Genomic DNA, 12,910 nt, shown 5'->3' with positions numbered 1-12,910 from the left:
ATATGCCTTCCGGGGCTTTTGAACGTGGGTTTGAGCCCTGAAAGCGCAATGATTTAATTTCTTAAACACAACCCAATTCACGTTAATGGTCAACTCAATTCACTTTCATGGTCAGTTTGTAAATGTGTTTGTGCATATTTTGATTGATGAAAAAAAGCACCTAGATATTTATTTCGTGGAAATCCATGGCTACATCATGTGCACCTACTCGATTAGGGTTTTTAATTTTATGGATCTAGGTGACATTTGGCCCAACAATCCATTGAAGCAACGCCCATCGCATTGTCATTCTAAAACGATTGTATTGTACACCGTGAATATTGGATTTGACTATACCTGACATTCTTTGGGCCATTTCAAAAGAGGCAGATATTGAGGGCTACATTATTATTATTTTTGATTGTTTTCTTGTTGGCAAATGTCTTTCTGTTAACATAGTGGGTTTTGCCCTCATTGTAGATGCTACAAACATAGAATCTCTATTCCACCAATTTCATGCAGGATTTGCTCCTGATCTTGTCTGTTGAATCTCAATATGGTAGTTAACTCCGATGGTGAGATAATGCCGCAACATACTTCTAAGAGGGCACTGAAAGTGCTATGATTTAACTACTTGACTACAATCTGCCTGACATTTATGGCTAGATTGAAATTTGGGCTGTGCTTATTATTATTATTAGCAGTAGTAGTATTTGCTATTGATAGGAGAAGGTTGAAATTGAGGTTGGGCTCACTATTATTGTTTTTGTTTGGTCAAGGCCTTTTGACTGGCGTGGGTGAAACACCTTAATTGCATCTATTCATCAAAGTCACACATGACTTGCAGATGGGCTCATCTGTGCAAACCTCAATAGCACAGGGGTCATCATTAACAACACCTCTGCATTATCATTGAACTGGTGTTTATCACGTTAACCCGACTTCATATTTTGGAATGACATGGGTAGCCGCATTATCATGGGAATATGCCTCCTGGGTTTTGAACCTGGGTCATCCTCATGACAAGCACCCTACAACTTGCCACTAAACCACAGCCCAATGGACGAGGTAGTTCATATTTTTTTGATGAAAAGTGCATCTATATTTTTAGCAGAATCCACGGCTGGATCATATGCCTCTGCTTAATAGGACTTTTTGATTTGATGGATCTAAGTCATACTTGGCCTAATGACTACTTAGAAGTTAGAATAGTCTCATTGCATTGTCAATTTGTTATTTTGTGAGGATTGAATTGATGACCCTCTGCATATTGGATTTGCCTCTATATCCAACCTTTTTGGGGTCGTTTAGATTTGCCTCTTTATCCATGAGTAGATTAAATCAAAATAGTCTTCGCAGCGTAAATTAAACTAAGGTTGAATAAACTCCCTAAAGTGGCTTGTGAGATGCTAATTATTTATCACAGCATCACTTTTATACCTGGATTGGATAAGACTGTACCCTGATTGAAATGTCGTATACCTGGATTGGACAAGATTATACCCTGATTGAAACGTGGGTTGGTATAGGTCTTCAATCTCCTACGAGCATAATCATTGCTTTTGGTGCTCTATCTCCTCGGTAAAAGCCAAAAGGTAGATTTTACTATAGAATACAAATAATCCTATTCTTGTTCACTATGAGGAGGACATACCATTGCTTGGGTCATGGAACAAGGATAACAAGTTTTACTTCTTTTGGAACTTTGCGATAATAATTTCTTTTCTTATGTTTTGGTCTACATATTTATCATTTAATTTGGTACTGCCATATTGATTTTATCATGCTTGTGTCACGACCTTGTCAGTAATTTACAGCAGTGTGACCTGGGTGCAGGTTGCAGGATATATGGGAGAGGAACAACTTGGCACATCATTGGAGAATGCAGATGTTGTGATCATTCCTGCTGGTGTGCCTCGAAAACCTGGCATGACCCGTGATGATCTCTTCAACATCAATGCAGGGATTGTTAAATATCTTTGCTCTGCAATTGCAAAATACTGCCCAGAGGTAAGTTGTCATGATTTATGATCTTCTTTGAAGTTTTTGTTTTCATGCGATTTTCTTATTGACTATTTCATAGGAATAAGCATGACGTTCATTGTAAGTTGCTTTGTCGAAGGCTTTGTATGTTTGAGATCTATAGAGATGGCAATATATACAAATACATATTTGCAAGAATCTTTAAGCAAGTTGTTGATCTAGATTTACATACTGTTCTTGTATATAATCAATTCTACTGGAGAGGTCAACGAAGCTTGAAGACTTCTTTGAGTCAAACGAATAGGTGATTGACTCATTATTGACTCTTTATTTAGACAAATTGCAGCTAACTTTTGCCCATAAGAAGGAAATACTAATTGAAATGAACTTAAGAGTAATTAGCTGTGTAGTCCAATGCAAGTTTGCAGCCACTGTTAAAGCCCTGTTATTCTTGTTTCTCCTCTTGTAGTTAGTAACTTAGCTTTTGGACTTTTGAGAAAATTGGCATATGAATATCAATATAAAAAATATCCTTGGTCTTCTATTTAACTGTGCACAAATCCACTTGATCACGAGGTATCCTCTATAACATTATATATTACATACAATCAGTATGTACTACCATTAGTGTGGCAAGTTAATAGATAAAGAAGTATGTTTCACAATTATTTGTTTTGTTCATGTACTGGTGTGTGTGTACAGTATGTATAGTATATTGTTACATATTATATAGATAGAGATATGGAGAGGGGGGAGAGTGTACTGGATAATGTTTTCCTTCTATCAGGAATGGTATATTTGGATTCAAGAAATCATCTAGAATTGGTTTTTATGGCATTGCTGAGGACTTGATATCCATGGCAGGCAATTGTAAATATGATCAGCAATCCTGTAAATTCTACTGTACCAATAGCTGCTGACTCGCTGAGGTTTTTAAGAAGGCAGGGACCTATAATGAAAAGAAACTCTTTGGTGTTACTACTCTTGATGTTGTCCGCGCAAAGACGTTCTATGCTTCAAAAGCAGGAGTTCCTGTTGAAGGTATTTAAAATTCTGGCTTGTTATGCTTAGCTACTCTCAAATATTTAGTATTCTGTAAAATATTTTTACTTTTTATAATTTAATCATGAAATATGCATCCTGGGCAAACATGCCAGGCACTTCTCCTCATTTCAAGGATGGTATCATAGGGCTCAAGGCCATCAGAAATATAGTCAGCTCAAGATGTCACTTGAGGGAATTGAACCCGGGTGGGAAGGATAACAGTCTTTGCACACAACCATCTGGGCTAGACCCAATACATGATATGCTGCAGGATCTTACCAACATCATGCTTTTTTTAACATTAGATACAATTCTCAGTTTTATGTTTGTTGTTGATGTCATCCTATGCTGTCTGTAGAAGTTGATGTTCCTGTTGTAGGTGGACATGCGGGTGTTACAATTCTTCCACTTTTTTCACATGTATATGACTTTGTTGGATCCTCATCTTGAGTTTGTTCTTTACTCTTGGATATTAGAAGACTAATTTATCAAAGAGAAAATGAGATCATAATTACCTACCCTTCAATACAGTTAAAAAGGGAACATACACTTTTTTGTTTTGATAAAATTTTTTAGGCAACACCAAAGCCAAACTCTGTATTGTCTGAGGAGGACATTAAAGCCTTGACAAAGCACACACAGGATGGAGGAACTGAAGTTGTTGAAGCAAAAGCAGGGAAAGGTTCAGCCACACTGTCTATGGCGTAAGTTTATGTTTTGGTCCTCTATAGTGGCTAATATGCATTCATATCTTTTGAATGTTTTTTTATTCTTATGTGACTGTCTAGAGTGCTGAATTTTTCATCTTGATGCAGTAGTTGGAGTCAGATAATCTTATCATGGTGTGTGCTTCATGATTTCATGCTTGGCATGCAACATGATTTCATGCTTGATAAGTACCTAATCTGAGATTCACTGTCAGTGAGAATATGGCATGAAGGAGCTTCTTTCTCTTTATCTGAATCTTGTACTTCATACATTTGCATGTCTCAAATCTTTTGCCTTAAGCTTAGGTACTTATCCTACATGAAATCATGTAGCATGCATGTCTCAAATCTTTTCCCTTAGGCTTTCTCATTTGTGTGAAACTCAGCGGGTGCTTTTAACCTGTGAGGTTTGACCGATGGATTGTTGCCTTTCATTTACCTTAGTTTGATTGAAATGTTCAGAGTTAATCTAGATTCTGCATGCAAAGATCCTTCCCTAAGAAAAGCCATGAGTCTCTTCAAGGATGTTATTCCTTCTTAAACATAAGATATGTCAAATGGATCCCGCAAAAGTTGTGTGCTTGATGATGGGTAAATCTGGGTATGAGATTTACAAATTTGCACTTACATGTATGCCTGTGGTTGCAATTCACAGATAGGCGCATAACATCCATTCATTACCTCATCTTGAGCATTTGAGCATGGTTCATGCAAAAAACATTGCTGGTCAGTTAAATCCATTAGTTGAAAACTTGGAAGTGAAGAGTAGTGTTGTAGTCTTCTCTATGTTGATGAATGCTTTTTGAGACTTCAAAATGTTTAGACATGCAATTCCTTTTTCATCTTGCTCCTGTGTTCTCAAATTTTTTTTTTCTACTGTTTTTTAAGGCCAAATATAAACCATGGGATATATATTTTTACCCTGAAGACCTCCAAATCATTTGGAAAAGGAGGTGCTGCAGCAAAAGAGATGGGTTGAATTTGTTGTTTGGATGGACTCTATGGTATGTAATCTTAGTTGGATTTCCAATATACTTTTAAACCATATTTTCATTTTATTTTTTAGTACTATTAGATATTATATCTTACCTCATTTTATGGTTAACATTGTATAACAAAAACATGCGTTGTGTTATGTAATTAATACTAACATGTAATATTTTTTTTTTTTGTCAGAATGCTATAGGTAATGATTGCCAAGACGATGATCCAAATTATGTTCAACATATATCAGGAGATGATGAGGATGAGGATGAGGATGATGGTGGTGAAGGAGGAGATGATGATGATAGTTGCGGTGTTGGTGATGATGTGGATCAGAGTAATGAGGATGGTCAAGATGATCATGAGGATGATCTTGGTGGTGGTAGCTAGGCATGCACATGCATTGTTTTTTATGAAGAAATTATTGTGTAGAATGACATTGTTATGTTTAGATGGGTGTTGTGAATTTACCCTATATCAATGAGACATTTTGATTTTGTAATAATACGATGAGTTTGATTTATGTATGTTGTTAATTTATCGTAACGATATTCATGAAATATTTTGATTTGTTAATCATATTTGAATTTTAGTTGTTTTGATTAAAAATAATATTGATTTTATTAGTATTATGTTGCTATTTTATACATGTTTTGAAAATTGTTAATGACACATTGTTATTTTTTTGGATGGATGTTGTCAATTTTTCTTAAATTTCTTTACAAATGATTTTGAATTGTGATATCGTCTTTAATGATATTTAGAAACTATCATATATTTCACTATGAATCTATAAAGGGGGTCATATATGTAAAGAAAAATATACTCTATATAAGAAGTCAAATGCGGATGTAACCATGGATGCAAAATTGAAAGTAAAATTGGATGTTAAACTAGGAATTAATACAAAATGCAAACAATTGACATACAAAGTGTTTTAAATTAGAAGTGAAAAATTGTGCAATAGTTGACACAAAGAAGGGAACAAAACATGGCATACAAAAGGATATCAAATTGGGCAAAAACAAGGACACATAAATGGGCACCAAATTAGATGCAAAAAAAGACAACAACTAGATGTAAAATAAGATGCAAAGTTGAGCGTTAAAAAGAAACAAAAAACGTTACAAATTAATATGCCAAATGATGATGCAAATAATGGTGTAAATTTGGGATGCAAACTTGGGTGCAAAAAAGGAAAAAAAAAGATGTAAGAAAAGACATAAAACAAGATGCAAAATGGGGCTGAAAAAAGGTGAAACCAAGGATGCCATATTGGATGTAAAAAATGATTCCTAATCACATGCAAATTTAGGCTCGAACTCAGACACAAAATTATATGCAAATGTGGACACAAAATGAGGCAAAAAAAGATGCAAATTTGGATGGTGAAAACGATGTAAAACTAGACACCAAAAAAATGCAAAATTGGATGAAAAAGTCGGTGTAAATAATGGTGCAACATTGGACACAAGTAGACACAAAAAAATGGTGCAAAAAGGGGCATAAAATAGCTTAAAATTGGATGCAAAACTTGGTGCAAAAACAAATACAAAAGTAGACGTAAAAAATGGCTCTAAATTGAATGTACCATTAGACACAAAATAAGATGCAAAGGTGGACACAACACATGACTCAACATAAGATGCAAATATAAATGCAAATTTCGATGCTCAAAATGATGTAACATTAGATGCAAGAGATGGTGTTAAAAATGATGCAAAATTGGATGAAACAAATGACGCAAAATATGGTGCAAAATGAGATGGGAAAAATGGAGACAAATCAAACGTAAATATGGATGTAAAAAATGGTCCAAAAAAAGATGCAAAAATGGGCACAAAAATGGATGCAAAATTTGGTGCTAAATCAAATTCAACACATGGTGCAAAGATAGGCACCAAAGTTGGTGCAAAAATAGAAGCAAAAAGTAGTGTAAGACTAGATACAAAACCTGGCATAAGACTAGATGCAAAAACTGACACAAAATGGATGCATAAAAAGACGTTAAATTGGATTCAAAATACAGTGTAAACTTGATGCAAATGATGGTGCAAAAATGGAAGCAAAGAATGACACAAAATAGGAAGCAAAAGAGAATGAAAAATAGATGCAAAAAATGACACAAAACTAGAAGCAAAACCTGTCATAAAATAAGATGCAAATCTTGGTTCAAAATTTGACGCAAAAAATGATGCATAGTTTGGTGTAAAAAATGATGCAAAATCTAGCGTGAAAAGGGATGCAAAATCAGGTGCAAAAAAGGACGCTTTAAAAATTGTACAATAGAGCCAGATTTAGCGCCAGGTTGCTCATCACAATTACAAAAAAAATGCACTAAAATCTGGCGCTAAATCTGGCGCAAATCGCTGGTTTTGTTGTAGTGATATATTGAAAAAATGCACTAATAACAAGTAGAGGCCTCGGAGAAGAGATTTCTTATTAAGAATTTCAAGCCAAACATCATCCTTAATGGTTCTATGTCACTAAATATATCCCTAATTTCCAAAGTGGTTGATAGGAAAACATAGATCAACATGAGTCATTGATAAAACTTGAAAGAAGAGAAGCTATTGAGCACTACAATTTTAAATTGTCAAAGCTCATTTTCTACTATATAGTTTGGGTTCAACAAAAGAAGGTTTGCAATACATTTCATTGCTTCACAAACACATTGAATTCATAAAACACACCTGTTGGAATACTGGAGTGATGTTATGCAACTTTCACGCCATAAAGTTAATCTACCTCTTATATTTACTATATGGTTTTATTTCCATAAAAAGTATACCTATTTTGGATCTCTAATATTTTTCATCTTTAATAAGGTAACTTGTTGCCATTGATAATGCTTTAAATTTAAGAGAATGAAAATATTAAATTTTCTCCCAAATTAGTGTGAAGCCATATTATTCCATGATTTCAATATCTTAGTGTTGTTTAGAGTGAATTATGTTATAATGTCTAAAATTCAACATTTCCCTTACATTAGAAAATGTCACTAATAATATTATTTGAAGTGTTATTAGTCCTTGCAAGGTAGGACTCTAGCAAGGATTTGATTATGATTATCCATTACTTGAGCCTTGACCAATATATTCTCTAATGTTTAAGTTTATATATTCTTTAATATTATTAAAAAAACTAATTTTTAATCCTCCCATAGGTTCATATTTTGAATATCTTATTTCCATCTTCACTACACGTGTATTGGAGCATAATAAATAATGGTTGTTTTAGCCGAATTCTATGCCACTCTGAGATTTATGCAACTTCAATCGCCAGCATACAAAGCTTTGTTTTCTCAATTCTCTGTAAGTAAATAGAGACGCTAGAATCTCAACAAGTATAGGTTAGTGAGGCTTGAAAGGGAATAATGAAATATGAATCATCGATTAAAAGCTGTCATTGTGATCAATATTTTTGTCAATAATGGGGGCTAACATGACACCCTCTCGAACTATAGGTGTGAAAACAAGGTGGTCAACTTCTAAGTGGCATAATTTTTGCAGGCGGACTCCGATTGACGCGATTCTTGCGCCATTGGAAAAATATTTGTGTGTAGAATAGCATGAAAAGGTGCACGCTAAATAATCAAGGTTTTACCTCCAAAAAAACTGTTTGATGCCTCAAAACTCTCTCGGAAGGTTTGAGATCCCATTTTTCCAAACTGGGTCCTGCTAGTAGAAACAATCCCATGAGATTTTTCCACTATGAATGCATCAAGATTTATGAAAACCAATATAATGATCTAATTTGGATCACACCTCCCCATTTTGGGAGGCTTTTGGTCGCCAAAATATTTTACTGAATGAGATGATACAAATTTTCCTCCACCTTCTCTTTGTTGTGACATTTAGTTTTGCCTGGAAGTTGTCCCTTCAACCCAAGCTTCCAAAGGTCATGCTACCCCTGTCTTGTAGTTCTAGACCTCTTTTGCCAAACTGTATCTTCTGTCAACTCTACCTGAGCGTCTGGTGCCAAATCCTCCACATAAGTTACGACCTATTCCTCTTCCTTATCTAGAATGAAAGGCTCATAGAGTTTCAAATTATTACATTCACAATTGAGTAAATGCACATATATGGTGGTACACTGAGTTCATAGGCATTATCACTAGCCTTTTCCACTATCTCAAAGGGACCATATGATCCAAGATTTTTTTTCTTATAGATGCATCAGAATTACATGACACAGAGCTTATTAACCATGAAACTTAAAATCATATAAAACAATTCAGAAATAACAAGATAAACATGAAACCATGACACAAATATTTGATTACAGAGTTCGCCCAATTTGGACTACGTCTCCAGGCCCGACTCAACATTGGGGAGGACTTCATTTATTAAGTGGCATGAAAAGAGAAGAAGAACAAGTAGATTTTACATAAACACTCTTATACCTCCAATATGGAAGATAGTTGACAAATGGAGAGCCCAAGTCTAGAAACAAACAACATCACTGAAAGCTTGGCGAAAAATCATGTAGAAACGCCTGTCCGAATGCCAAATTCTGATAAAAGGGCTTCCTGCACCTCTCAAAACCTTTAGATACTTGAGGCAAGGTTCCGACCACCTACCAAGAGCAGGTGCCGCTGCTCTACAATGGTATTCTGAGAAATCAAGCAGCTTCTCTCCCCCTCTCGCTACGTGGATGCCCAATTTATATGCTAGTGGGCAAGATCCTTAACAATCTGAGTAGTTTAAACAAAATGACAAGTTTAGCAACTCATTTCAACAATCAGCATATTAGTCCAAAGACATGCCCTAGTTGTTTCAAAAAGAGGGTCTCGGGCCTGGGATAGTATGCAAGTAACAACCGGTTTAAACATAGTAACAACCAGCTGAAAACAATCCAACAATCTATTTCTCGCTTGATTCCTTAACTGCGCATTTAACACTTCAAACGCCGGTTTTAACACGGAAACCGACGTATTAACAGATTTAAACTAGAGGACAGACCTTGTTCCTTTACATTAAGTGACCTATGACAAAGGCAAAATAATCGGCCCATAACCCATCGCAAATCGCAATTGATGAAGCCAGGGGTAATACTATACATGGGACTCTACACGTGGCGATATGCGATGTGCGATAAACGACGGACCCAGCGGGACTATCAACTAAAACCCATAATGGTATCGCATCTGGGATCCATCAACATATCATAATCGGGGGAGACAGGGGGTAACATATTGGGACTCTACGACATGCAATTGCGATATCGCAAATTGCAACATAATACTGTTGGGGATGATTTTGTACCGCTCCTTGCGGTGTGCAATATGCGATTTATCGCATCTCACCCTTTCCCTGCTCGGGGCCAATTTATAACCCTTGTTCCTTGCGATCTGCAATTGTGATTATCGCATCACAACCTGGTAATGTTGGGGCCAATTCACGAACCTCAGACTTATACGATTTGCGAATAGCAAATTGCGGGGCCAATTGAAGCTTCCCACTTGGTGTTTCCCCATTCGCTGAAGACTCTACCATGTCATTTTCTCTGCCACCTGTCCAAGTCAAACTTGAACTTTGACTTTCTCTAACTTTGTTGTTTTGACTAATTATGTCTTCCATATGTTTGTGGATGGAATGTTGTAGATCTCTTAAACTTTACGTTCATCTTCTCCCACAATGTATTCCAACATGCACTTAGAAATCTTGCGTCCCTGTTTGAAATGATGATCCTTGGTATCCCAAAGTGCACCAAGCCCTGTCCAAAGAATAATTTTGCTGCTTCTTGTCCACTGATGGTCTTTCTACAACGCATCAGAAAACACATCTTGCTGAACCTATCAACTATTATGAACAGGTAGTCATGTCCCTTCCTGGTTGTCAGTAAACCTCCCACAAATTCCATGGAAATTCCTTCATAAGGACGAGTAGGTACAGGTAAGGGATGATATAGACCATGTTTCATGTTGCTAGGCTTGTTGGTACAACAAAACATGCATCCTCTTATGAACCTAGCTACCTGCTCTTTCATCTTGGCCCAATACACATACATGTGCAAGTTAGGCACGGTCTTCCCTATGACGATGTGCCTTGCAACCTTGGAGTTGTGAGCCTCTCTGATCAATTGTAATCGTTCACATTTAGGAACACATAGCTTATCCAACCTGTAGAGTAAACCATCCTAGAGATGCTAGTCAACCGTGTTGTTGCCATCGTTCACATGACTCCACTTTGTAATTGTTGATAAGCCTCCTTGAAATCCTCATCCTTTGAATATGCCTCTCTGTATGCATCTTTGCAATCTGAATAATATTTGCGAGTCGCCTTTCTTTCGCATAGGAAGACAAATGGAAACTTCCAGCACATACTTTTCTATAATGCACTTCCCTCACTCTCAACTTTTCTACGTGTTGACTGGTAAAGCAAATAGCAAGTCAAGTCATCCTTGGTCTATTTTCATACTTCTCTATAATGTACTTCCGTGAGTTCCCTCAATTACGTGTTGACCGGTAAAGCAAGTCAAGCCATCATCAGTGTTAGTTTTTTCTATATTATAAACCACATGGAAAGAAAAATGGGAAAGAAGTTTTCTTTAACATACTTTGAAAACGTATTTTAACATCAAGCACATGTTCTGATTAAAGTTCAGCAATAGCATGCCCCTCCAATTTGACATCTCTGCACGTGTAAAACGATCAAGCAAGTGGAGTCATCAATGTTGATGTGATATAAAATTTAAGCTTATGATTTTAAGTTTTATAATAAATTTAATAATTTATTATTATTAAAAAAAATTATAATTTATGCGTATAAACTTAAAATATGAAAATTTATACTTATAAGTGTGATATTCTTTGTTTTAAGAATTTATTGGAATAATTTTCTATTTCGCGAATAGCATCATAAAAAATAATAAAATTTAGGTAAAAATTGTAGATATTTTGTACTGTACAATTCGTTGATTTCCATGTTATTACTTTGATAGTGAACGGTTTTTGATTCAAATCTTTTCCATTCAGTACATTTCTGGCACCACTATTTTCTTCCTTTGATTACTACATATATGTAGAATTACAAATAGAATGCATTGAATAAAGGCTTGTTTATAATATGTTTATGAAGGTCAGAGTTTTATGTTGTAGGTGACCAGGCTTGTACGAAGCTCGAAGCTTTGTGGTCTAGGTGGTTGGGCTTATACCAATAGAATGTATTGAATAAAGGCTTGCTTATAATATGTTTAGGAAGCTCAGAGCATTTTGTTTTAGGTGATTGGCTTGTATAAGCTTAGAACTTTGTGGTCTAGGTGGTTGGGCTTATATGAAGCTCAACACTTTTTGTTGCGTCAAATTTCTCCGTCATGTTTTAAAATTGACGCTCGTTTACACATTTTTACTATTTGTAATTATGTAATTTATAAATAATTTGGAAAAGTATTATAATAACATGTATATATCAAAAAATAATAACACGTTTCAAATTATATATAAAATAAGTGATATGTGTAATTGATATTTAAAATAATTGGTATGTTTGAGAGTCAAATATTCTGTTAAAGATGGTTAATTATTCCCATATAAAGTGTTGGCTAAAATTAGAGAGTCACTTAGTTGAGTCAAGTTGAGTTAAGTCATATTTTGGGTAAAGTCGAATTTAGTATGTGTTTGTATGTTTAGTTATTTTGGGCGAGTCGCTAGAAGAAAAAGTTTAAATAACCCTCACAAGGTTCATTGCAATAATCAAGTTTGTGTGATCAATTGAAGAGCCACAACTCGTATTATTGTGTGTGATTTTTTGTGTTATTTTGTGCCTTTCCTCCTCTTCGTTTCCAACAAATTGGTATCAGAGCCGAGGAAGAAAAACAAGATATGTGGTGCCTCAGAGCCAGTAAGAAACAAGCCAAGTGAAGAAGGCCAACAATTTTTTTTCTATAAATTGCATTGTATAATTGTCACACTCTTAGAAAATTAAAAGTACGCAAATCAAAAACGAAATTCACACTTTCTTAATGCAAAAAATATGACAGTTTGTCGGCCCAATATCTACACAGTTTTGGCTGCGTCCGGGTATCCCCATGATATATTAAAACATGAAAATCATTGTCCCAAAATATTTTAAAAGGCCCATAAACAAGGCCGTAGTATAACAATTATGCTTTTTTGCCCTGAAAGTTATGGAAATTCCGGCCATATTTTGAAAAAATCCAGGAGGAATTTTTGTAAATCTAATTAAAAGTTGTCAATCTTTATAATTTTA

The 12,910-nt window shown here is 35.3% G+C and overlaps 1 protein-coding gene across 4 annotated transcripts; it reads left to right on the top strand.

Moving 5' to 3' along the window:
* Window positions 1-2,891: 2,891 nt before the first annotated feature.
* LOC149241714 (malate dehydrogenase, mitochondrial-like) lies at window positions 2,892-5,192 on the top strand. Of its 4 annotated transcripts, none has more exons than XM_089367579.1 (3): window positions 2,892-3,003; window positions 3,583-3,710; window positions 4,890-5,192. In XM_089367579.1, the coding sequence occupies exons 1-3, from the start codon at window positions 2,917-2,919 to the stop codon at window positions 4,897-4,899; spliced, it is 225 nt and encodes a 74-aa protein (XP_089223705.1). In that variant the 5' UTR covers window positions 2,892-2,916; the 3' UTR covers window positions 4,900-5,192. The 4 variants fall into 4 exon arrangements, 3 of the variants coding, with proteins under 3 accessions (XP_089223705.1, XP_089223704.1, XP_089223706.1); XM_089367578.1 differs by lacking the exon at window positions 4,890-5,192 and adding an exon at window positions 4,602-4,715 and having other exon boundaries at window positions 2,899-3,003; XR_016245649.1 differs by lacking the exons at window positions 2,892-3,003; window positions 3,583-3,710 and adding exons at window positions 4,418-4,439; window positions 4,602-4,717 and having other exon boundaries at window positions 4,890-5,188.
* Window positions 5,193-12,910: the final 7,718 nt, after the last annotated feature.

Source organism: Pinus tabuliformis, chromosome 8 (genome assembly GCF_031772625.1).
Source record: "Pinus tabuliformis cultivar Carrire ecotype Pingquan chromosome 8, CPIR1, whole genome shotgun sequence".
Taxonomy (NCBI): domain Eukaryota; kingdom Viridiplantae; phylum Streptophyta; class Pinopsida; order Pinales; family Pinaceae; genus Pinus; species Pinus tabuliformis.
Note: the sequence above shows the minus strand (reverse complement) of the source record. Positions and strands in the feature narration are given on the sequence as shown.

Coding starts and splice junctions, on each gene's coding strand:
- LOC149241714 (XM_089367578.1), top strand. CDS start 2,917: ATGAAAAGAAACTCTTTGGTGTTACTACTCTTGATGTTGTCCGCGCAA. Junction 3,004..3,582: donor AGCAGGAGTTCCTGTTGAAG/GTATTTAAAATT, acceptor AAAATTTTTTAG/GCAACACCAAAGCCAAACTC. Junction 3,711..4,601: donor TCAGCCACACTGTCTATGGC/GTAAGTTTATGT, acceptor CTGTTTTTTAAG/GCCAAATATAAACCATGGGA.